The 26,980-nt window shown below is 42.4% G+C and overlaps 1 protein-coding gene across 2 annotated transcripts in view; it reads left to right on the forward strand.

Annotated features, from left to right (window-relative positions):
- Window positions 1-26,980, forward strand: part of PDGFD (platelet derived growth factor D) — a 223,630-nt gene that overhangs the window by 143,060 nt on the left and 53,590 nt on the right. Inside the window, exons 2-3 of one of the 2 annotated variants that reach the window (XM_006186200.3) lie at window positions 6,229-6,433; window positions 10,648-10,828. In XM_006186200.3, the coding sequence (XP_006186262.1) occupies window positions 6,229-6,433; window positions 10,648-10,828 (386 nt within the window). The remainder of the gene's footprint in view (window positions 1-6,228; window positions 6,434-10,647; window positions 10,829-26,980) is intronic. The other variant, XM_006186201.3, reaches the window with a different exon arrangement.

Here is a 26,980-nt window from a genome sequence, read left to right on the forward strand (position 1 = left end):
GGGGGAAAGAAAAACGTTGAAAATGCTTTCACGCTGATTTTTAAACTAACACTGTTAATGAAGTCTAATTTTCACCTTCAGCGGTTCCCAAGGTGAGACTGTGCTTTTAAGTTAGGAGATAATGTATGGAAAATGATCAAATTCAATTCAGTTTTATCCCCACTGTATATTTGAGAGTCTTCTCTCCAAATTAACCTATTCATTTTAAAATTAGGGCAGAGCTCAGTGGTAGAGCGCATGCCCAGCATGCACGAGGTCCTGGTTCAATCCCCAGTACCTCCATTAAATAGATAAATAAACCTAATTACCCCCAAAAAAGAAAGTTGAAAAAAATTTAAAATTAGGGACCCCTGCTCTAGTCTTTCACATTCTCCATCTCTCCCTTGTTTCTTTCTCTGTCTCCTATAACCCACTGCGCCAGGTTCCCGGATGGTTTTGTCTTCATTCTAGAACACTTTTGTATGCTGTGTTGTTATTCGTTGCGGGAGAGTGCAATGATTACTTGAGGTAGTTTAGTGATAATAATAATAATGCATTAGGTAAAGCATAGACCCCATTCTCGTTTAGTCTTGCTGAGTTTGCTGTTTTAAATTCGATGGTTGCATAGAGCGAGAGCCTGGGGGATTTGTCAGTCACCTGATTTCCTATTCTGCTTAATAGATCTGAGAGTAGACCACAACTACAGCCACAGAGTGTCTTGCTCTTAGCCCAGCATGGTTCTTTCCTTTCTTGGTCACAGCTTTTTAAAGCCTGGCTCCGATGAAGCTTATATTTGATGGAAATAGTGCAGAAAAAGAGGTAGTCATTTCATAATTAATGTGTGAACCAGAGAACAAGCAGGATTATTTCAGTGGAACTCTGCCCAAAATAATCCTTCAGTGTTCATGCCAGATACGTTCCCGCAAATGTCAGGCCCGCCGACTACACCAAAATTGAATTTCCTAGAAATAAAATATTTGGGCATTTTTCAACTCTTTTACTGATAAAACTGCCTTTTATTTGTTATCTTAGTTCCAAATGCCTTTCAGGTCTCAAGAACTCTGCATATGCACTATTTGCAGTAACCGTTCATCTGTGTATGCATTTAACAGATATATTTTGGGAGTCTCCATATGCCCAGACTGGTCAGGCTTTGGGGTTACGTGGGTGAACAAGACATAGTCCTTTCCTTCAAGATATGCAATATTCTGCATGTGATTTTTTTTTACATTTCCTCTGAAACTTTCAAAAAATTATAAAGCACCTTTTAGTATCTAAGTTTTAATCCTTGTACCTAAGCAAGAGTTTAAAAAAGAAAAAATGTTTCTACATTAACAGATTTATTTACTTTTCCTCCTTAATGTGTTCTGCAGAAATCTGATAGACTAAGTGGCCAGTTCTGTGCCCAGGACACTTCTCTAGCTGATGAGAAATAAAGATTTTCATAAATAATATATTTGAACAACTTGTCGAAGTATCTATTGGTACTCTGATTTTAGATGACAACATGCGACTATATATATAATCATAGTTAGATGGAAAAAGTGTCTGTTTATCCCGTTGAAGGTTTTGGATTTCAGATTCCATTGTCCCATCACTGCCTCATTCGCGTCTGCTGGTCACAGTCAAACAACCTGCAGTTCTGTCTTCTTGGAAGAAAATTGTTGAGCTGTCATGTTATTTGGACCTGAAAGGACTCTTAAATGCCACATTATCCAGCCCCTGAAACTAATGTTTAGGAAACAGAAGCCAGAAAGATGATACGGTGTGTCCAAAGCTGCTGCTGGTTGCAGCCGGACAAGTTACCAGGGCTAGAATATGATGAAGCTGAACTTGGCTCCGCTCTTCCATATACCAGCCCCCCATTCTTTTCACTTACAAGTCACTTTAACATCTCTGTGTCGATGTCATTACCTGTTACAAAGTAACAAAACAAAATTAAATTTAAAGGAAAAGGCAGAATGAAAGCAATGGTATTTACTGCAATGATATTTACTTTTTGTCAGCTTATATTTATGATGAACTCACAAAAGTGGATGCTTGTGGACTACGTTGCACCCTACAAAAAGTGGGTGGTTGTATCTGGGTGGTTTAGCAGCAGAAGTCGGACTGTTTAGTCTATATAGCGTTGGACTACATTCTGGGCGAACATTGCTCCTGTGATCTGTCACGTGATCATGGAACAGCCATTTTACAAATGAAATTTTATAATAAATCTCTTGGCAAGTTGGGAATTTCCTGACTCAATGAGCATTCCTTGCTTTTGGCTTGTAGCTGCATAACATGGGGTTTGTGACCCTCAGTCATGCTGCTGCCTCCTGGATGTCTTACGGAGACAGCGGGGCAAATGAGTATGTGTATGCTGCTCACTGAATTTGTGTGCAGTGGCACCGTCTGCAGAGATATGTTTCTATGTAATAGTTGATGAAGTATGTTAATGCTTACTGCAATAACTCAGCGTTTACCCTTTGCATCTTATGTCATCATAGATAATATTACAATCTGGGAAGAAGAAATAAAATATTGCCATTATTTGTAATTTCGTTTCTCCTTAAACACTAGAATTTGTGATGGTAGCTCTTACTCTAGGTCACTGTCTTCCAAAAATGATGTTCTAGAGAAGGTTTCAAGGTCAAAGACAGGGAAGCGAGTCCAAGACAGGCCATCAGTCAGGGAGGTGAGATGAAAAATCAGATGAGAGCTATGAGTTAAAACGAGGTGGCAAAGGAGCCAGGGAAGTCGAGAATAAGAAGTAAAAGAGTAGAAAGTATAGATGGTCAGTAGTTCTCAAACTTAAGGGAGCATCCGAATCACGTGGAAAGCTAATTAAAACAAATAGTGCTGCAGTGAAAAAGAATGTAAAAATGGATATACGTGTATTCATATATGACTGAAAAATTGTGCTCTACCCCAGAAATTGACACAACATTGTAAACTGACTATAATTCAATTAAAAAGCAAACAAACAAACAAACAAAAAAAAACCAAGTAGTGCTTCACTCCACCCCCAGTTTTCCTGCTTCAGTAGGTCTGGGGTGAAGGCTGATAATCCGCATTTCTGTCAAGCTCCCAGCTGGTGATGCTGGTCTGGGGACCACACCTCGAGAACAAAGATTGTTCTGGGTATATCCTGGGGTGAGTGATGGTGCCTGCAGAACCTTGATGAGCTCCTGGGATACTTGGTTGGGTGAGAGGAGTTTCCTTAAAGGGTTGGGGACAGAATAGACAAAACATTTTGGCTTTTCTTTTTTTTTTTTCATTTTGATTGGCTTTCTTAAAAAAATCAAATACATAATACAGAGTTGTGAGGATGTGAACCTCCTTCTTTTTTGGGGGGGCATTAGGTTCATTGATTGATTGATTGATTGATTGGAGGTGCTGGGGATTGAACCCGGGACCTTGTCTATGCTAGGCGTGCACTCTACCCCTGAGCTCTACCCGCCGTGAACCTCCTACTTACTAAAATGTAGCAGAAGAACTGACATTCTTGTCATATAAACATGAGTGAAAATTATTCCCTCTCCATAAAAAATGATGTATTTCACGCTTTTATAGTTTTAACAACTAGTACAGCGCTGTGGTTAAGAGTGTGTGCTCTGAAGACAGACAGCCTAGAGGCAGACATTGATTCCATCACTAGCTTTGTGCTGAGGTCATCAGTTTTTTTAAACTCTGTCAGCCTCCTTTGTGAAGTTGAGGATATTACTAATTGCCTAGGGTCGTTGTGAGGATTAAATGAAATCGCGAATTTACACAACTCATTGGAGTGCCCGGCACATAATTATTGCTCCGGAAGTGGTAGTTATTATTGGAACACTAAAGTCAAGGCCGTCATTCAGGAACGTGACTTTATATATAACACTTGGTAGTGACCTCAGGTTACACCTGATGGGTAGCTCTCTGTATCTGTAATTCGTTACAACTCTTCTGCTAAGAGTGGCCCTCAGTTTGGCATGAAGTTATAAATTATATGTAAACAATGTGACTCAAAAGTCGAAGTGAATTACAGATATCAGAGTAAAAATGCCTCTAGCAAATTTCAGACTAAGAAGGAAAACTCTCTTCGATTACACGGTGGTTAAGGGCGTCAGCTCTGGGGCCAGAGCCTGGTGACATGGCTCCAGACCCCATGCTCTGGTCTTCTGTCCCAAGGCAGGGCGTGGGGGCGTCAGCTCCTCCGGCTACCTCGGCTCTTCCTAGACTGTCTCCCTCAAAATTCTAACAGGGCAAGTGCAACATATTAAACACTGAAATGAGTTTTAAAAAAAAAAAAGTTGAAACTCCCACAGATGCATAACACGTATAAAAAGAGCAAAGCCTTCCCGTTGCCCGGGCTGGCTCCTTGTTCACTCTTCATGTCTTACTTTGGAAGCTTTAACAGTCACCCTCCGCAGCCCAGCCTTTCAGTGGTTCCCACCAGCAATTTAAACCTCCCTGACCAGGCTCACTGAATTATAGGCCTCGGAGTGAACTCTCTGCCGTAGGATGCAAATAGATTGTGGCTGGAGTTCTGCTTCTGGAGGGGCCTAAAAAGGTGAAATCTAAAATGCAAAGAACTCTGGACATTGGGAGACGAAAAATGGGTCCACTATGCAGTGTCATGCTGATACGAGCTACCGGGACTTAGGTCAGATTTCGCAGGTTAAGGGCCCGGTCCGTGCAAGACTGCACTTCAGTCACCAGCTGATGACTGCGGGGCACCTTACCGACTGGCTGTGAGCTCAGGGTTCCCCATCAGTCCCTCGGGTTTGGTCATTTGCTAGGACGACTTGTAGAGCTCAAGCAAGCACAATTACTTTTCCTAGAAAGGGTGCAAATCAAGACCAGCCAAATAACAGGACACATAGGGCGAGGCCTGGGCAGGTCCCAAGTGTGAAGTTTCCATGTCCTCAGGAAGTCAGTGTGTGTCACCAGCCAGGAAGCTGACCCAGGCCACAGTCACCAGAGCTTTCATTGAGGCTTCACTCTGTAGACATAATTGATGGAATCACTGGCAACAGGATAGGGCTCAGTGTCCAAGACCCCTTACGTCCAGGAGGTTGGGAAGTCAGGCTGATAACGGGCTCAAAGCCCTAACCCTCCAGTCACAGGATTAGTCCTTCTGTTACATCCAGTCCTCCTCCAGAAGCTGTTTAGGGGCCCACAGTGAATCACTGCATTAGCCTAAACTCAGGTGTGGCCCCAGGGGCCCACATGAATAATAAAGATGCTTGGGTCACTTGGGAAATTCTCAGGGTTTAAAAGTTCCCTCTTAGGAACCCAGGACAAAGATCAGACAAATTCTGTATTATACAACATACAGAAAATAGAATAAGAATTGGAACTATTTTAAGTCACCAAAAACTAAGGCCAGAAAATTATGACTTTTATGATGGACAAACAACTGGAAAATGTCATCTGAATTTAAAATAAATAGTCATTAAACACCATTAAAATCTTTTAATTTGGTTTTCACTCACTTGTTCGTTCATTCATCAGTGTTTATTGAGTACCTCTTACGCTAATCATTGAAGACATTCTGTCACACTGTCAATGTAAAAAAATATATATATTTGTACAGCTGACCCTTGAACAATGTGAGGTTTAAGGTGCCAATACCCCACACAGTCAAAAACCCCACATATCACTTTTGACTCCCCCCAAAACATGACCACTAATAGCCTACTGTTGGCCAGAAGCCTCACTGTTAACATCAATAGTGGATTAACACATATTTTGTATCTTATATATATTATATGCTGTATTCTGCAAGAAAATAAGCTAGAAAAAAAAGTTACGAAAATCATAAGGAAGAGAAAATACGTTTACAGTACGTACATGTATTTGTTTAAAAATCTGCATTAAAGTGGACCCACGCAGTTCAAACCCATGCTGCTCAAGGGTCAGCTGTATTACATGGAAAAGAGGAAGGACGAAGGATTTGAAATGATTTGTGCGTATTTTAATTTCAACGTGAGTAAACCTAAGTTCTGAGATAACTAAGTTTGCTTGTCAAAAATAACGTTAAGAGAGCTCCCAAAGTGCAAACCATGAGGCATCACGTCTCAATTTGTGAAGATTTGGGGGAGGGAGGGGGTAACAGAAGAAATGTGTAAGTTGTTTCTTTAACCACGAGGCTGCCATTTGGCCTCCCGTTTTTAAACAAAATCAAGAAGTGCTTTGCAATGCGATGTGTTTTAAACTGTTCTTTTTTTGCTTTCCTGTAATTGGAGCAACATACTAATTTAAACAAGTTGTGACTACTAACAGAGAGCAATCACCTCACAGACTTGTACCGAAGAGATGAGACCATCCCGGTGACAGGACACGGCCACGTGCAGAGTCCCCGCTTCCCAAACAGCTACCCCAGGAACCTGCTTCTGACCTGGCGGCTGCACTCCCAGGAGAAAACGCGCATACAGCTAGCCTTCGACAATCAGTTCGGATTAGAAGAAGCGGAAAATGATATCTGTAGGTAAGTGGGGGGAAAAGAAAATCCATTTTAGGGTAAAATTTCAAGGTGAAAAAATGATGGCTTTAAAACATCACTTGTCTTTTGGGCCCTTTGGACCTACCCGAGGTATGCAAGTTCTTTTTTAAAAAGCTTTTATGTCAGTCCTAAGAGACAAAATAAATTGGAGCGCAGCCCGCTTCTGCAGAGGGCCTGGTTAGCTGGCGTGACTCGACAGAAACTCACTCCCGCCACTGACAGATCCAGGCTTCGTGACTCCCAGAGAAGGAGGGAATCTGGGGCCCCACATCTTGCAGGCCTAGAGCAGCCTTTGTGAGCCGGTCCAGGTATCCAGTATCCCAGTGAGACCGGAGGGAGGAGGGCAGGGCAGAGTCATTCAAGAATGACACAGCAGTGAACACCCAGACGGCAGGAGATTCAACTCCCGGTAGACCCCGAGGCCCAAGATGGCAGGAGACTTGACTTCCAGCAGACCTTGAGCTTCCTTATAGGCTCAGTGGAATATATTGACATGATAAATGGCGCCCCCACAGGTGCCATGGCAGTTCCTAGGCTGACCGTAAGAGCTTCAAAAGTGGGCGCGGCCCAGTTCCTGGGCCTCCCAGCTCCTTCCCTGCAGTAGTGGGAATAATCCTCCCACTTGTCAGCAAAGGAAGTCACCAAGCCCATAAAAGCTGACAACCCTCACACCTCGTGGCCGCTCTCCCTTCTGAGTGAGACAGACCACGCTCTGTCTACAGAGTGTGTGTCTGCTTTTACTTTAAACTGAGCACCCAGCCCCGCACCTCATGGCCTTTCTCAAGACAGCCTGCACTCTTGTCTATGGAGTATGTATCTCTCTGAATAAACGTACCCTTCACTCAACTGTGGCTCACTCTTGAATTCTTTCCTGTTTGAAACCAAGGACCCACAGTTGGTGGGGCACCTCCCAAGGCCTCAACTGAGACCTGGGACACGGCCATCCTCTCGCCGCACATTTTTTTCTGCATCACCAGGTCACCCCCAGCCATCTCGCATGGCTCTGGTGCCGGCCTGCTGTGGGGTTAAGGAGTGTATCCCCCTGCTGGGCTCCAGAACCTGACCCAGGCTGTTGTAACTGACACACAGTGGTGATGATGGCGAGGACCCTGTCAGGGCCTTACCTGAAATCAGAGTTTTAAGGCTTAAAATGTGCGTTAAGAAGGAAGAGAAAGCAACTTCCCAAGGTCTATGTGCTCCTCAAAGCCCTGTTTCCTGTAGTTTCTGGTCAATAAAAGATAAAAGCTGTACCTGATCATCTTCCTTCTTAACATACTTAACAGAGGAAGCCCTGGCTGTTGCTCTTTGAGTTGCCTGCTCACAGCATCTTATCCACTTAATTAGCATGTGTAAGATGGGGGAGGGTTTTTTTCCCTTTCTGTGCTTTTTGCTGCATGTGCTTGTTCTGCATTGCCAATGAGCCACTACGGAACAGCTAAATCCTTTCAGCAGGTTGATTTTACTCTGAATAATAAAAAGAGGGGGCCTCAAGTTTGGCTGTCCTCTGTCGCATGTTTATTATGCTGACAGCCTTTATTAGGTTGCTTCCTTTTCATGAATTGCAGCAGTGACTATCACTTTGCGGGACCATCGAGGGTAATGTATGCCAGAAAGGGGAGACGGACACGCTGGAAGAACCAGCTAATATTTACAGGGAGAATAATCTTGGGCAGATCTTGTGTCTTTTCAACCTTGAAAGGGAGAACTAATTTTCTGTGCTGCAGGAAACAAAACAGATTGTGGAAACACAAGATTGTTCAAGGTGATGTCACAGAAGGGATGCAGTGATCAGGCTGTTGATCTGGTCATGGCCCTTTGGCATCTTGGCCTTGAAAGTAGGAGCAGAAATTAGGAACGGTTTCTTTTCCAGACTCTTCATCAAACGCTCAAAATTTATGGAGGGAGGTAGAGGCATAGGAAGAGGAAAAGGGAAGAGGAAAGTGTTACAAGAAAATGTGCGGTGAGAGGATGGCCATGTCCAAGGTCTCAGTTGAGTCTCTGGGAGGCGCCCTGCCAAGCGTGGGTCCTTGGCTTCGCACAGGAAAGAGTTCAAGAGCGAGCCACAGTTGAATGAAGATACATTTATTGAGAGAGATACATACTTCTAGAGCGCAAGCTGTCTCGAGTGAGGCCACGAGGTGCGGGGTTGGGTGCTTAGTTGAAAGTAAAAGTAGATACACACTACATAGACAGAGTGCGGTCCGCCTCACTCAGAAGGAAGAGCGGCCACGAGGCACGGTGTTGCTAGTTTTTGTGGGCTTGGTAACTTCCTATGCTAACAAATGGGAGGATTATTCCAACAACTTTGGGGAAGGGGCTGGGATTCCCAGGACCTGGGCCATCACTCATCCTTTGACCTTCTGTGGTCAGCCTTGAAATTGTCCTGGCACCTGTGGGAGGACCATTTAGCATCCTGTTGCATTCCAGTGAGCCTATATTGAAGCTCAAGGTCTACTGGGAGTTGAATCTTCCACCATCTGGGTGCTAACTGCTGTTATCATTCTTTTAACGGTTATGCCCTGTCCCCTTCCCTCCTGTCTCAAAGGGAAAGCGGCAGATCAGAGACCTGCCTCAGGACTCTTCCTAAAAACCAAAATGGTGCTCTTCCGACTTCAGACCCAGAGTAAAAATTACACTGATGTTGTGATTTTTTAAAAATAGAAGTGACCTCTTGTGTTACTAAGTTTCTAGTATACTCATCTCTGTGCAGTAAATATGATTCACACACATTGTATATAAAATGAAATGCTGTTGATTTCCGACCATCAGTTCCAACGTCTCCTTGATGTTTACATCGTAATATTTTATTGCTTGAATAATGATTCTTTCTTAGTGCTTTCTGCTTTCCAAGCACCATATATTAAGAAATTAATTTACACAGCACCCAAGAGATAGTCAGCTGGTAAAATTGTAGAACCCTTCTTATTTGCTCATTAGAAAACTGAGGTAAAGGACATAACAGGACCTCACAAATCACTGTCAGTGAAATTCAGTCCTAGTTTCATTATGCTCCCCGCCTCCTTAGATCACCCTACCTGATCCACTAAGAGCTCTGAGGTGCATGGGTAAAACCAGTAAAGCCATATTGGATTTTCTTCATATTCAGACATGATGTTTCTCATGCTGATTCCATTTGGCAATCGTGACAGGGACAATATAAAATGGATGTGAGGATGTTGGCCCTGTTCACCCTGATTGCTCGCCCTGAATGCTCATCATTTGTATTGTGGCTTCCGCATCTGCGGCCATGTCCGGGGAGGTAGTTCGGAGGAGGGAGACACTGATGCCCAGAACAGGCAGGCAGATAGTTCAGCTCTCGAGTGGAATGTTCTAAGATCTGAGTGTCTGGAAATAGAATAAGTGATCCCCAGAAGATGCCAGCTCTGTCACTGAAGATGTAATGCTATGTGAAAAAAAATGGAATGAGGTGAGGGACCTCGAGGATCAGACTGCTTTATGGAATATGGAAAAAGTCTCTCCCTCTCCTGTCTTCTTCAGACTTGGGATTCTGTGTTTCTCTAAACCAATGCCAGTGGTGAACCCATGGTCCTAAGCTCACTCACACACAGCCCAGGTATTTCCAATATTGGTTAGCGCACGTCCCTCCTCAAAGTCACGTGCTTTCCATTATGATAAATGTCTTATTTTATGATACAGTCCTTCCAAAAGACAGTTTCCAAAAAAGAGAAAATAGTTGTGTATTTTCTTTTATCATTTATTCTCTGTAATGAGGGTGCTGATTTTATATGCTGTGTGGATGCAGATCACTTCCTTTCTTAATGAAACACTGGATGTGGTAAATTAATTCAAAGTAGGAATTTGTTTGAAAAACTTGATAGAGTAAATATTTGGGTATATAATTAGAGCTACAACTCCTAAAATGTAACAATAGATTACAGCTGTTAGTTTTTTCCAGGAAAATCTTACAAGCTAGATGATCAGAAAGTAGCATTTTGATTTTTGATGATTTAGGAAGAGTTATGGATAAATAAATATGTGGGTTTTCTCAGAATAGACTGAATTTGAGAAACTTAATCCAAAAATTAGGTTTTCTTCTAAAATGTCGGTAGGTTATAATTTTCATTTCAGATGGTAGGTAGGTCATGAGAAATCACAGATGTTAGTCTTAATTTCTCGATGAAAGTGTGAATTTCAAAGTCTATTTGAATCAAAATTAATTTATGACACATTGGTACCAGGTATGATTTTGTGGAAGTTGAAGACATATCTGAAACCAGTACCGTTATTAGAGGACGATGGTGTGGACACAAGGAAGTCCCTCCACGGATAACGTCGCGAACAAACCAAATTAAAATAACGTTCAAGTCTGATGACTACTTTGTGGCTAAACCTGGATTCAAGATTTATTATTCTTTTGTGGTAAGTGTCTTAACCACCCTTTGATTAAAGCAGACTCTGGTTTCATGAAGTGTATTTTCTATGATTAAATTCAGTGGTGTGGGAGTGAATGAACTGTATTAATTGTCTGTGGTAAAGCTTTGTCCCTAATTTTGGCCAACATGTTAAAGTCTTCTTTAGTAAGGATTGATATTTTCAATCTATTAAGTCAACCTCTGGGCCCATGCATTTTGAAAGAAAGCATAGTAGCTAGATAAAGTAAAATGGTTTACAGTAAAGCATATACCATATTACATTTGATCCAACTGAAGCCAAATGTACAGCCAAGCAGAAGGTATGTGGGAGTGGAACCTCTCTGGTTTGAAAAACTATCTGATTCAAATCACAGAAGAGTCCTGATGATTTTAGTTTAAATTATGACCCCCATTTGGGAAGGTCTATGTTATGATCATAGCACCTCAAGGTTAGCAAGCTTCTTAAAGACTGGAAGGTACAATTCGGGACCCAAGAGTTGATTTTTGTTTTCTGTACCCATGCTTATTTGTGGCCTCACCTCTACTTAAACATCTCAGCAGCCATTTCCAATTTTAAATTGTTCTGACTGTTAGAAAAATATCAACCACATATCGAGACATAATCTACCTTGTAGTTAAGTCTTGCTGTTGGCTCATACATGGGTCTTCTTTACTCAGTCGTTCATCATTAATAAGACAGTATAAAGTTCCTGCTAATGGTCAGACACTCTGATAGGTATAGTAGGTACAAAGATGGGCAAGAAGGCAGGGTTCTTGACCCTCCTGGAGCTGAGGGTCTGGTGGAAATGATCAACAGTGACAACTGAGAATGGTGAGTAATAAGGCAGAAGTACTGGGTGTTGTAGATCGAGCCCAGTGAGCTACTGGGGTAACTTTGCCTATACGTTACCTTAAATGTCACTGAATCCTTCAACTGTTCATAACATATTGCCTTTCGCTCTCCTGGCAACATTTTTAACTCTCTGTCAGTTTACTGCTGTCCGTTTTCAAAGTGTGGATGTCAAAATAGAACACAGTGCTATAAATGGGGTCAATTTGTGGGGCTTTTTCCTCTTATGCATTCAATTTAGAGTAGGAAAATGTTGTTTAATCTAATGTGTGTTTTTTTTCTTTATGGTGAGTCATTAACCATGAGTTCTACATCAGAATACATATAAATGAAAAATAGCGCGCAGTGATATTGGTTCCAGTTTTAATTTGAAAATACTCCAGTCAAGCATGATATACATTATTGCAAACTCATGCAGTGCTGCTCAGCACGAAAATGAAAGTGTGAACCTTTGGTTTCTACCTTTCTTTGCCATTCGTTGTGTTCAGTGAGGCATCTGTCCTCCGTTGCGCGTGCACAAAGCAGCTGAGCGTTGTGGAATGGTTATATGTTGGACTGGCTCAGTGAAGGATTCGTTTTTGTCCCCTTAACATATCAAGGGCTGTTAGGGCTAATGTATATGCTCTTTGTGAAGCTTTGGTTATGACTTAAGTGAATGATCCAGTTAGAAACACCTGAACTCTTAACACAGCATCTTTAAGGCAAAAGAATGCCTTTTGGGTAGAAGAAGCCGTGCAGATATGGATTTAGGGAAGGATGACTATTTCTGTTCGAGGGGTTTCGGGTTACAGTGCAGGCTGAGCCCTCATTTCCAAGGCTGATGTGAGGTTGAAGAGTGGGTTGCCTCTGTGATTTGGATGTAAACTGGCATCTCTCCACTCACTCACTTATTCACCTCCACCAATACATTCAACTGTGTTTTTTAGAAATGATGACAGTTAATAACGTTTTTGTTATACCAGCCTCTTGGTCTGCATTCACTGCAAATAGCTCCAGGCTCTCTTTCCAGCTCCATATACGCTTCTGGCACTAAATATGTTCAAGTCAGGGCCAGAGTGCTTTGGTGGCTGAATTCCAAGAGGAGGAATGAGCTTGACCTTCAGGTGTGTGTGGAGTCTACATCGGTGTGGCTTTTTGATAGAACTCTTCCATTTGCTTCTTGTTCAGCAGGGATGGACAGTCATTTATGCTTGACCAGTGTTTGAGGAAGATCAGTTTACTCACGTTTCAATGTTTCTAGGAGAGACTTTAAAGCAGAGTTTATACACGCAAATGCTACAGAGGTCAGAGTTAAAACTAAAAGTGGGCCAGGTATAAAATTAGAGGGAGGCAGGGGATTGAAAATGGCAGGCCCCAGTGTTTGTAAGTCAAATCATTATGCTCTACACCTTAAACTTACACAGTGCTGCATGCCCATCATATCTAATTAAACTGGAAAAAGATGGCAAACCTTCTCTAAGTGTTTTTAAATAATGGTTTTTTAAATGATACACAAGCCCTGTGAAACCTCTAGGGTGTGGAGGCAGCTGTTTTGCAGTCTCTCCTCTAAGGACTGGTAACTGCTGGGGAAATGTGAGCTCACAGTTGTTCCCGAACAATCAAAGTGCTCTTGGAAAATGGCACGTAGCTCTTTGGAAAGCTCAAGACCACCTCCCTTCTCATATCTAACTTTCCACGTCTCAGTTTCCCATCCAGCATCTCTCTTCTTCCTCCCTCATTGACTCTCCAGTTGGACAAGGACTTCCCGAGTCTGTAAGTGATATGTGCCCAGGACAACAGGAGCCCACTGCACTGGAATCAAATCCACATGGTCCATGCTTAGAGCATTTTTGGAATACCACGTCTAGTGTACACTCTTAGTCAATTACTTCAACAAGGTGTGGGATGATGATCATGATCATGATAAATACATTATGAAATAATAATAAAAAAATAATGGCATCTGATCCTTTGGGTTATTGTGAAGATTAAATCCTATGGGGAAAAGTATGTGAAGTGTTTAATGCAGCACCTGGCATATTGTAAATAATCAGTCTGCTGCTCTTAATTTATGCATTGCATGAAGACTGGTTGTAAGAAAAATAAAGAATTTAGAGCTGCAACGTCTTAGAGATCCAGTGCCTGGCCAGCCTCTTATTTTACGAGTGAGGCAATAGACACAGGTTGGGTAATTTTATCAGTGAAACAGTGAGGACAGGTTATGAGTTCTTCCTGGGTCACAGAGCTCACACATTTGTCTTACCCACGAGATATGAGAGCTGTGGACCTTTGGACCTGTCTAAAATTTTGTGTAAAATGTCGGGGGGCCCCCCAGATCTTATCTAGGATGACCCCTAGATGCAGTTCAGAGCTCCACACATACTGCCTCTGTGTTCTCTCTGACTGGGGATGGTTTCTTCCTGGTTGGCTAGTCCCTTCTAACATAAGCAATGTTTGAAATAGTGTTTTATTACTGTCATTAATTTTCCTCATGAAACCCGTGTGCTAATCACATGAGCAGACGACTCCCCACATGCTGAGTAAACACATTCCCCAGCTTTAGGAGGGATGCTGTTTAATGGCACTTGGACAGTGCAGTATCCTGTTTACCTAGACTTGAGTTATGTGGACATGCTACAAGTAAACTCTTATCCTTGCAAACCAGAAAGATGCAATGATTGTGCCTCTTTTTTATACGTTATATAACTTTCATTCTGTAACTGTGCTTTTTGATGTACTGATATTTTGGTAGGTAAAGAAAATGAAAAAACAAGGAAGGAAAAAGCTATTCAACTGTATTAGAAAGTAGCTTTCATATTAAAGATATGCATAAAACAGAGCAGTATTTCTTTCTTAAAAAGCTGTGAAGAAGTGAACCTCACTAAAAAAAAATACCTCTACCTAACGTTCACTCACAAATTCAATAGATATCTCTGAAAACTGACTGTGGATAAAAAGAAGAAAATGATGTTCCTGTGAGGGAGAAAGGCATGTAATTATAAAACACTCTGAATGGCACTGATGAAATGTGTATGGGATATTCTGGGCACACAAGGAAAAGGAACACTCAACCTTGTGAAGATGGGGTTTGCTAGTGTAAGGAAAGAAAAGAAAGTATTTTTTTCCTCTATCCTCCTAGAGTTTCTCTGTGTTAGACCCTGCAGATGAGACTGACAAAAGACAGATTAACAAGAGAAAAACAAGCAGAATATTATTAACATACACATACCACACACATGGGAGCACTTCGCGATGCGTAACTCAGAGTGGTGGGTAGAACTTGGGCTTATATAATATATTTTTATTGAAGTATAATCAGGTTATGATGTTGTGTCAATTTTTGGTGTGCAGCATAATAGTTCAATCATACATATACATACATGTTGTTCTTTTTCATTATAGGTGACTACATGATATTGAATATAGTTCCCTGTGCTGTACAGGAGAAACTTATCGTTTATCTATTCTATATACAGTAGTCAGTATATGCAAATCTCAAGCCCTCAATTTATCCCTCCTCACCCCCTAAGTCCCCTGGTAAACATAAGTTTGTTTCCTATGTCTGTGAGTCTGTTTCTGTTTTGTAAATAAGTTCATTTGTCTTTTTTTTTTAGATTCCATATATTAATGATATCATATGGTATTTTTCTTTCTTTTTCTGACTTACTTCACTTAAAATGACAGTCTTCAGATCCATCCATGTTGCTGCAAGTGGCATTATTTTATTATTTTTTATGGCTGAGTAGTATTCCATTGTATAAATATACCACAACTTCTTTATCCAGTCATCTGTTGATGGACATTTAGGCTGTTTCCATGTCTTGGCTATTGTATATAGTGCTCCTATGAATATTGGGGTGCATGTGTCTTTTCAAATTGAAGTTCCGTCTGGATATATGCCCAGGAGTGGGATTGCCAGAAGGAATAGTAACTTTTTAGAGACAAAGGAGAGGACTTTTAAATTTCTAGGGAAGCAAATTTGGGGGAGATAAATACATAGGAGGACTCATGGAAGTTAAGGACTTGTGAGTCAAGTTTGTTACGTAGATTCTTCTGCTGCCTCCCTAGGCTGATGAGGGTGTAAAGTCGCCTCTGGTGACTAATTTTTAAACTTCCTGGTAGAGAGGGGAGAAAAGACAACCTTTACAAATGTATGTGCTTCTAGGCAGGTAGGTAGAGGACAGGGAGCTTTTCCCGCCTCTACTTTTTCTCAGTTGCCTTCTGCTCAAAATAATTCTTATGCCAGAGTGGTGTATCTTAGGGTGACATTTTCAACTACCCTTCACTGGACTGAGTTGGGGGGAAGAGCACCCTGAAAGGAAGATGCTAACAAATTCAAGAAAAGCAAGGCATTTTGGATTATTCCGATGAGTTAATTCAAAGTATTGCAGGTTGAAGGTGCAAACTACTTACTATCCATTCTGTATTCCTGAAGTAGAAAAGAGATATAAAGAAACAAAAGATCATCAAAATAGCAGCTGTATTAATGATGGTCCATGAAATGCCAAAGCTCGGGATTTTCTTGCAAAACTGGAATACAGAAATTCGCTGGGACCCAACACACCAGTCTTCGGATGCAAATTCTGAACCAAGGATTTGTTCGAGGGGTCTACGGGTACACTTACACAACGTTTCCCACTGCATGGGAGGTCACAGGTCTGGTCACAGATCATCACAAACAGGCAGGAGGGCCATTGAGGATGGCCAGCTTCATGCCCAGCTATGCTTAGCAGAGGGACCCCCGGGAGCAGAGATCTGAGACCCTTCCCAGTGGTCGGTGTCAGAAGCAGGCAACCCAAGAGAGAAATGGGGAAAGACAGTGGGGATGAGGATGGGAGGGAAGATGGAAGAAGTGATGGAGGAAAGAAGTCCAGGAAGGAAGGAATCAAAAGCATCTGCTGATGGCTCCCTGTCTGTGGGCGGAGGCAGAAATATGGAGAGAAGGGCACCCCCCTGCAAGTGGAGCAGGCAGAGGTTTTCGTGCCCCTGAAGGGTCTAAGCCCACAGTAACTTTTACGCTTTTTTCAATCAGTCATGTTTGGTAACGGCCCTTGGGAACTCAGTGCTGCCCCCCTCTGGTTCTGAGGAGAGCAGTGTGACACACTTCGTCTATAAAAGGATCAGCCATTCTGACTGGGAACTTGAAGACCCCTGGAACTTTGGGGAGACTCCACTCTCTTGAAGGAATGAGTAATCAATCATACAGACAGGACTCATCCAGCCCGGAAAATAACATTCTCTGATGTTCCCTTTGTCAGTGGGAATGTGACAGATTAAGGCTGACCTCCATTCAACATTGTTTCTTTCACCTGGGAGAAAATTGAGCTCTGTATTCAAAGTGACTCTTCCTTGATTTTGCAATTGAAAATCCAGAGCCAAACATGAAGAGAAAATGGAAAAAGAAGATTGAAAAGGCATGGGATAAAGAGGGAGACATGAATAACTAATCATGTAGTCGTTGCTTCTAGGCTGGGTCCTGCTAATAATTTCCTAATTGGTGTCCCCAACTCCTGCCTCCCTACCTTCAGTCTTTGTGGCACATGGTTCCCAGCTCAGATGGAGCTGGAGTCAAATAATTCTCCAGCTGAAAACTTGTGTAATTTCCCAGTTTCTCCTGGAGTAATGTCCAGCCTCACTCTGATGCTGAGAGCCTTCCATGTTCGGATCTCAAGCGTAACATGCTGGCTTCCGTCCCCCCTCCCTCTCTCCATATTATTCAGTCCAGGGAAACAGCAGTTTTCCCTGATGGCCCAGCTACCTTATGGTTTTCCGCCTTTCATGTCTGACAGTTAACTTTCCTACATATTTTTCTTCAAGAATCCAAGCCCACTTCTATCTGTCAAAGACATATATCATATCAAAGACACTGCTTGTCCTCAACTCCCCGACCACACATCCTCTTTCCCTTTGTCAAGCATCCACAGTGCTGTTCTTTATCAATATTCCGGTTTTTCTTCCCTTTTTTTAATGGAAGTATAGTCAGTTACAGTGTGTCAGTTTCTGGTGTACAGCATAATGTCCCAGTCACACATATACATTCATTTTCATATTCTAACATTTTGGGTTTTCAAAGAAAAAGTACACAGATCCCAGCTACTTTTGAAGTACATAGAAAAGTAAACAAGAAAAGAAAAAACTTACTCATTGCTCCCATCCCTCAAATTCAACCACTAGGAGTATTTTGGACCTTACTTTCCAGTCTTTTTTTAACCCATAGAAACCAATGTACTTATCTCACTGTCTCCATTAGAGTGAAAGCTCCTTGAGGGTCAGGAGTGCCAGTATTCCTCCAGGTCTATCACAGGGCATTGTACCAAGTAGGACTTGACAGTTTGAGCTGAACCAGAAGTGCTCACTGAGTACCTGTGATGTGTGATGCACTTGCTAGTTTGGAGTAAAAGCAATCCCTGATGAGGGGTAAAGGGACCGTTGACTACGTTTTTCCAGGCTTAGGACCTGAAAGACGTGTTCCCTCCCCCTGTAATGTTGCGGTCATACTGACATGCCGGTAGACCTCAGCTGCTGCCGTCTAGGGCTCACCTGGGGCTGAAGGGGATGGGGGTGAGGATGGACCAGTGGGGGCCATTGTAGGGGTCAGACGTCAGGGGAACTGTGGAGTGGAGCCAGGCATCCTGATTCTAAAGCCTGCCTTTACTACATTTTAACCTCAAGCGTTGCCAGTAGATGTAACCAGTTTCCAGAAAGAATTCAGAGAGATGCAGAGGTTAAGAAAGTAAAGTGGAGATTTATTAAGGGATGGGTAGTCCACTCTCAGGGGAGAGCGGGCAGGCCCAGGTGAGCGGCTGCCCTGAGTTTCTTTGGCAAGTTGGTTACATTGAGTGTAGAAATGAATAGGCGGAATATTCACTGGGGAGGGAAGGGTTTGGGGTCATAGTCCCTGATTTTCACCCCAGCTCCACCTTCCCGAAGGGAGGAGGGATTTTTGTCCTTATTTAGTCCGGATCAGAAGTGTCATGGCCTCGGTGCATGATGGGCACTTCTGATCTGCGAGACTCATTTTATTGAAACAAGGGCATAATGAGCAAAAGGTTACATTCGGATACTGGAAATTCCTGCCTTTTCCCACCTTTCTTTGTCGGTCTCCAGGCCACTTGTCACCCCAAAATGTGTGACCACTTATCAACCCAGAGGTTCCTGCTTTCCTTTCTCTGCCCAGGGACCCCTGGTGCTTACATGATGTGTGGTTTCCTGCATTTGGCCTGTGCCCCTCCTTTCTGCCCAATTCCTGCCATTTGGCCTGCGTCCCTCTTTCTCTGCTCACATCTAGTTATCTGTTTTCTCGAACACATGGAGCAAATAATTGCATCAGTAACAGCCTGACTTCAGCAGTTTAGCATCAGAGTGTGCAATAGTGACATCACAACAGACATGATTCGGGTCCCCTGGTGATGCAGCCGCTGAGCGGCCCTTCCTCACGAAGAATGTCCCAGCCTTGGAAGACTCAGGGCTTTTTAATAACTGTAAAAAGCCCTTTGAAGTCCTGGTGTCTGTCACTCCAGGGGTCTTTGCTGAGGCCTCAAGAGCTTTCTTTCCAAGTTTTTAAGATACTCCAGAGCTATTTGTTTGATTTTTTTTTTTTTTTTTTTGAGGTTTTCCTTACAGGATAGAGGATAGATGAGTCAGAAACACTCAAATATAAATCTTTGTATTATCTGTGAGATCTTGGTCACAGCACAGTCCAAGCTGCCATTTCTTCATTTGGAAAATGGGAAGGATCCACCTGCATCATAATGCTGCTTGAGGATTACCTTGAAAATATATGAGCTTAATAAGCATTCTCTGTACAGTGGATGGAACTGTTATTATTACTGTTAACATCTAAATGCCTCTGGAGAATTAGAATCTAATTAGGTATGCCTGAGGTCCTGTGAGAGATTCTGTGTCTCCGTTCACCTGGGCTGCTGTAACACAGTACTATGGCCCACGTAGCTTAAAAACAACAGAAATTTCCTTTTCCCAGTTTTGGAGGCTGGGGAGTCCATGTTCAAGGCACCAGCAGACTCAGTGTCTGCTGAGAGCCTGCTTCCTGGCTTGTAGACAGACAGCCTTTTTGCTCCAACCTCACATTGCAAACGGGGTGAGGGGGCTTTTCGGAGCTCTCTGAGGCCTCTTTTGTAAGAGCAGTAATCCCACTCATGAGATTTCCACCCTCATGACCTGATCACCTTCCAAAGGCCCCCACCTCCTAAAACCATCACATTGAGGGTTAGGCAACATACTCATTTCGGGGGGAACACAGCAGCCAGTCTATGGCATGCTGGAGCCAGATGGACACTGGGGAGATGTGTGGACTAACAGTAAGGGCAGGCCTAGGAGCAGTGACGCAGTGTGATTCGATCCCCAGCTAAACCCACCCCTTGAGGCAGATTTGGGAGGACAGAAAGCCAAAAAGCCTTAATAGCTCTCTTCTGCTATGTCATTAGATGCATACACTCTTCATCCCTTTTGAACTGCCCATAAAAATATCTTGAACTCTCCCTTCACTATGAACAGTCTGATTTTAGTGCCATATTTGGATTTGAAAAGTTCCTTGACGTCACTCCTGTGGGAACATACTCATTCCTCATCTTATTCTACAAAACCCTGTGCAAAGAACCCCTAAAATATTCTTTGGGCTCAAACATAAGCCAGGTCTCTGAAGTGTACAGTTTTCCAAGGCCACAAGTACTCCATGTGATCTTCTGGCATTTATTTTTCCTAAAATGCTAAAACCAGCTATTTTTACAGGGAGAAAAAGACACTAAACCTTCCAGTATTTTCCTCACTATGATAAATAGCTCTGCAACCGACAAAGAAAAAATATGAATTTAAAATAGAAACTAATTTAGCCATGGAAAATAACCTAAGTACGGAAAGGGTGCTTTTTCTAATTGTTAAAAAATATAAAATATGAATATAAAAGTTTAACCAAGCAATCAATCATTTCTGAAGGGAAATCAGAAAAGGCGGAACTCTGAGTTAAAATTTCAGACCAGTACAATTAGACTAAACAGCTGTAAGAGATCTCTTTTCTTCTGTGTCTTTTGTAACAGCTTCCTTTGTGTAACAAAAATACATAGTGTCATTATCAATTGAACGTTCTTATCAATATGAAAATAAAATGGTTATTGCTGAGGCCAGCTGTGGGCAGAATTGCCAAATAGATATAATTTTGCGTGTTCCCAGTTTCCTTTTGGAACCATCTAAAACCCTAACCCAGCCCACCTCACCCCACCTCTGCCTACACGTTCTTTCCTCAGAAATCGTAACAACCAGCAGATCTTCCGTATAGATCAGGCTTCAGTTAATTCTCTAGTTAATTTGGCCACTCATTCATTGTACATATATTTTTGGGGCTCTCCATCTCTGTGTCAAGTTCCAAGCTAGGTCCTGAGGATGTGAATAAGATGGGGAGCTTGCCCTCAAGACAGTAAAGTTAAGCAGGCGTGATGTGACAAGCAGTAACAGAAACACACACTGAAAGGCTGCAGGACGGGAGAAGAGGGAAGTAATCGGTCTGAGGGAAAGAGAAGGTGGTCAGGAAGTGATTCACAGACGAAGACCCGGCTGACCCAAGGAAGAGGTGGGGAACCATTCAGTCCAAAATGAGTCACTGACTGATAGCAGCTTAAAGCCCTACCCATCCCCAGTGATTTGTATTTAAAAGTGATAAATCCTAAAACTAAAAGGAAAACAATTAGCCAAAGGCATTTCAGACTTAAACCGTAGCCTATAATTTAGACAGCATGAAGCATCACATTCCCAAGAAAATGATTCTTAATCAAGTGTTTGCATTAGAACCATCTAAGGCTTACTTTTTAAAAAGATAGGTGCCCAGAATTCACCGCAGATTTACTGAATCAGAATCTCAGGGAAAGGGACCACAAAGCTATTTTTTAAAGCTCCTGGTTCTAATGTGCTGCCCTGTTAAGATCTGTTTCCTTTGAAGAATTCTTTTTTTTTTAAGTTTGCATCCTTTTTTATTGAAGATACATATAGTCAGTTACAGTGTTGTGTCCATTTCTGGTGTGCAGCATAATACTTCAGTCATACATAAAAATACATACATTCCTTTTCATATTCTTTTCCATTGTAGGTCACTACAAGGTATTGAATAAAGTTCCCTGTGCTACACAGTAGGACCTTGTTGTTTATTTTATATATAGTAGGTAGTATCTGCAAATTTCAAACTCCCCATTTATCCCAAATTATTAAGAAAGTAAAAATTCTTAATTTATAAGCAGAGCCCCAGAATTCATACTGTTCACTGACGATACCATCTCCAAGTTCTTATTTGCTGCCCCACTTCAGTAGCACTGCGTTTCCCACAGCTATTTTTTTAATTTCATTTTATTGAGTTACAGTCGGTTTACAATGTTGTGTCAATTTCCAGTGTAGAACACAGTTTTTCAGTTATACATAAACATACATATATTCATTGTCGACTACTTTTTCACTGTGAGCTACAAGATCTTGTATACATTTCCCTGTGCTATACAGTATAATCTTGTTTATCTATTGTATGTATGTCTGTCCCTTCCCATCCCCTTCCCCGATGGCAACCACAAGTTTGTATTCTATGTCTATGAGTCTGTTTCTGTTTTGCATTTATGTTCATTTGTCTTTTTCTTTTCTTTCTTTTTTTTTTTTTTTTTTAGATTCCACATATGAGTGATCTCATATGGTATTTTTCTTTCTCTTTCTGGCTTACTTCACTTAGAATGACATTCTCCAGGGACATCCATGTTGCTGCAAATGGCATTATGTTGTCATTTTTAGGGCTGAATCGTGTTCCATTGTATAAATATACCATATCTTCTTTACCCAGTCATCTGTCGATGGACATTTAGGCTGTTTCCATGTCTTGGCTACTGTAAATAGTGCTGCTATGAACATTGGGGTGCAGGTGTCTTTTTGAAGTAAGGTTCTCTCTGGATATATGCCCTGGAGTGGGATTACTGGGTCATACAGTACAATAAACCTCCTAGAAGAAAACATAGGCAAAACATTATCTCACATACATCTCAAAAATGTTCTCCTAGGGCAGTCTACCCAAGCAATAGAAATAAAAGCAAGAATAAGAAAATGGGACCTAATTAAACTTATAAGCTTTTGCACAGCAAAGGAAACCATAAACAAAACAAAATGACAACCTACAGAATGGGAGGAAATTTTTGCAAAAGATGAAACTGACAAAGGCTTGATCTCCAGAATATATAAGCAGCTCACATGACTTAATGAGAAAAAAACAAAACAACCCAATCCAAAAACTGGTAGAAGACCTAAACAGCAATTCTCCAAGACATACAAATGATCAATAGGCACATGAAAAAATGCTCAGTATCGCTAATTATCAGAGAAATGCAAATCAAAACTACAATGAGGTATCACCTCACACCAGTCAGAATGGCCATCATTCAAAAGTCCACAAATGACAAATGCTGGAGAGGCTGTGGAGAAAGGGGAACCCTCCTACACTGCTGGTGGGAATGCAGTTTGGTGCAGCCACTGTGGAAAACAGTATGGAGATTCCTCAAATAAACCTAATTACCCCCCCCCAAAAAAAGAATTTAAAAAATGTGCTGACACAGAGAAAATACACCTAACAGTATGCCTGTTTGCTCAGCTGCTAACAGTGAGAAGGACACCGTTTATGATGAGGGTACCAGTTGCACTTGCAGTGTTGCATCTCCCCATCCTCCTCTGCACTGTGGAGTGCCTTGACTTTGTTTTCAGAGCACTTCCTGTGCAGTCATCAGCCTTCTTTCCCCTGTTCTAATAACTCCATAATTTCTGCCTTAATATCTATAAACTCAGCTTCTCAGCACATTTCAGTTTGAATGACTACTGCCTCACTTTATTAATGGGATGGGTGGTCTTAGCAACCAACCATATTTTTAAAGGATAATCAGCATCTCTCTACACAATCCTTTTGGGTATGCTAAGACCCAGTTTCCAACAGAGTGGAGCGGTTCCCCTAAACCAACAAACAATTCTTGGGCACCAGCAGGGTATCTAAGAATTCGACTCAGTTCTGATACTATCTACCTAGAGATAGCATCAGATTCCACAGGTTAAGGGCTCAGTCACACAAGACCGTCCACCCATCCCCTGCCCCAAGCTTCAGCGTGTTCACCAGTGCTTCTGACAGACTGGCTATAAATCAGAAGTTCCCATGACGTCCTCCTCAGGTTTGATTCATTCATTTGAGTGGCCCACAGAACTCAGAGAAACATTTTACTTACCAGATCACGAGTTTATTATAAAAGAGCATAACTCAGGAATAGCCAGGTGGAAGATGTGCAGAAAGCAAGGTATATGGGAAGGGGGCCAGAGCTTCCATGCCCTCTTCTAATGCAACACTCTCCCTACGTCTCCACATCTTTGAACCCTGCCCTTTTGAGCTTTTTTGGAGGCTTCATTACAGAGTCATTCTTGATTAAATCATTGGCCATTACCAGTGGATTCAGCCTCCAACCCTTTTCCCTCCCTGGTGGTTAGGGAGTAAAACGGAAAGTTCCAACCCTTTGATCCCCTGGTTGAGTCTCCTAGTGACCAGCCACCATCCTTAGATGTGGTGGGAAAGTCACCTCATTAAGATAACAGAAGACACCTTTATCACTGTCAACACTTAGGAAATTCCAAGAGCTTGGGCAGCTGTGAGCCAGGAACTGTGGACGAAGACCAAATAAATATGAGAACTGCATTTTGGTCATCTGAATGACCACTTGTGTATTTCTTATAAATCACAGTATCACAATAATATGTCCCACTATCCTCAAATACGTAGTAAGGGATAATTGGCCCTCCTAGTCCTGCCCTGATTTTATAGGTGAAGAAGGACTAAGGTTCATTTCTAGACACAGCTGATGTATCTGAATGAAAATGTCATCAAAATAGAACAAAATATTACATACATTGATTCATTTATGTACGCTCATATACTGTAACTATCAAGAAGGATTTGAAGTGGCTGATTTGAGAAATAATTATGGATAACCTGCTGTGTGCCTGGCACTGTGGGGGATTCAGGGGACCTAGCCCCGTTTTTGAAGAAGAAAAACAATACTGACTGTATTATCAGTTAGGATGGAACAGGGGTTTTGAAAGAAGCACAGGAAAGTGCTGTCTGGTCACTGTCTGGGGTTACAGTCCACTCTGTTGTTGGAGGTGTCAGTGAGCAGAGGGGAGCACTGCTTCACAGAACCCTGATCTCCCACCATTTTTAGTCCCCATGCTGTCCTGGTGTAGTTTGGGCTGTAGGGGAAAAAAAGAAAAAACACTGGGCATGAGGGTGCATGCATTGTTATTTCTCTTTCCATTTTGAAAAGTGCCAAGATCTTTCCTTATTAATGAGCAACTAACTCCCTTTTTACCTCCCTAAGTCCTAATAGCTCTCTCTATGAGCCCTCTTTTTCTGTTGGTCTGGACAGAGGTACCATAAGCTTTTCCCTGGGCAATACCCAAGAATCTCTTTCCTCCTTTGTCTCTCTGCCTAGAGGATTGTCATTGAACCTCTCTTCCCCACAGCAGCCAAGCGATCTTTCTAAGGTTCAAACCCAAGCAAATCTACCGTTCTTCTTTTTGAAGCCCTGCAGTGGCTCCCCATCATCTGTGGTAAAACCCAAACCCTAGCATGGCGACAAGCATGCGTTGTGGTTTGTCTCTGCCTCCTGAGCTTTATCCTTTTCCCTGGCTCACGTCTCACCCTCTCTCCAGCCACACTGAGCATAACAGAACTTTAGAAATAGTTGAGGCATGTTCACAGTCTCTGCAAGTTAATTGAGCTTCCTTTGCATAGAGGAGGCCCCGTAACGACTCTGGAATTTGCAGACTGCTGCTTACTCAGTGTAAGATCATCAGCAAAGCTTTCAGCTCTACAAGCCTGAGTTTTCTCATAGTTAAAGTGCAAATAGTGACTTGCAGAGTCCTTGTCAAGACCAGAGATAATATGTCCTCGTGGAGAGGCTGGCACATAGTAGGTATGCAGGGTTATCACCTACTTCTGATCTTTCAAATCTCCTTTCCATGCATCACCTCTTTTTTTTTTTTTTTTTTTTTTTTGGTGGGGGGAGGTAATTAGATTTATTTATTATTTATTTATTTATTCTTAGAGGAGGTACTGGGGATTGAACCCAGGACCTCGTGCATGCTAAGCACATGCCCTACCACTTGAGCTACACCCTCCCCGCAAAGCATCACCTCTTACATTGGGCCTCCGCTCACTCCCCAGTTAGAAGTGGGAGTGTAATTGGCCCTCCCAGTCCTGCCCTGGTTTTACAGGTGAAGAAGGACTTTGTACACCACCCCTGTATTCTCTTACTCTGCATCTGTAACAGTTCATGACAGTTACTAATTTACATGTTAGTCTAACCCTGAAATTTCACGAAGGCAAGGGTCTTGTCGATTTCCGTGGCAGAGTTCCTTGCACATAGTTGACACTCAACAATATATATATTGGTCAAATGAATGAGTTCTTGTTGCCAGACTTTTCTACAAGTTTCTTTTGACATTGGCCAGTTCATTGACGCTCAACAGACAAAAAACTAGGAGCAATCTTTAGAATCCTCCCTTCAGCATCCCTGGGTTGCAGCTGCGAACACCGTAGTCCATGAAATGGAAGTGCACCCACCTTTATCCTGCTAGACAGTGGACCTCGCCTGTAAGTGTGTATGTATTAGCATGTATTCATCTTTGCAGCATCTCACTCCACTTCCCATCACTGGCTTGTAAAATTAGATGTGAGCTTATCAGCAGCACATTCTCAGCAAGAGGGTACAGGGTGTCTCTTCTCAGGGGTGCTGGGCGTCAGCTTGTTTATACTTAGTTTTGAGTTTTCGCAAAACTGAGTTTCACGGTCTCATTCTCTGATGCCATGTGACCGGGATATCGACTGCTGATGTTCTTGGTAGCCAATCCCAGTCCAGTCTTCTTGCAACTAACCACCTTGTCCTTAGCACCTTGAAAGTGTACAAAAGGAGGAATGAAAAGGTGAGTGAGTCGAGTGTCTCCTCCTGTCCTTTGCCACCTTGCTCTAGCACTGGTTCTCAGCCAGGGTGGGGGGGGGGGGTTGGTCTTTCCTCCCCACCACCCCGAGATAGTGGATGACATCGAGAAACATTTTTGGTTGCCACAATGCGGGTGGAGATGCAGAATCTGCTGTCAGCTAGTTGGTAAAGACCAGGAATGCTGGTCAGTATTCTACAGTGTAGAGACCACTGCTCTCCTCAGCCCCAACAAGGGGTTTTCCAGAGTGTCAATAGCACTGAGCTTGTAAACATTTTACTGCCCAAAGTTACCCTTAAGCTTTCCCAGAGTGTTTTGGAGACG

The sequence above is a fragment of the Camelus ferus genome, chromosome 10, assembly GCF_009834535.1.
Source record: "Camelus ferus isolate YT-003-E chromosome 10, BCGSAC_Cfer_1.0, whole genome shotgun sequence".
Lineage (NCBI taxonomy): Eukaryota > Metazoa > Chordata > Mammalia > Artiodactyla > Camelidae > Camelus > Camelus ferus.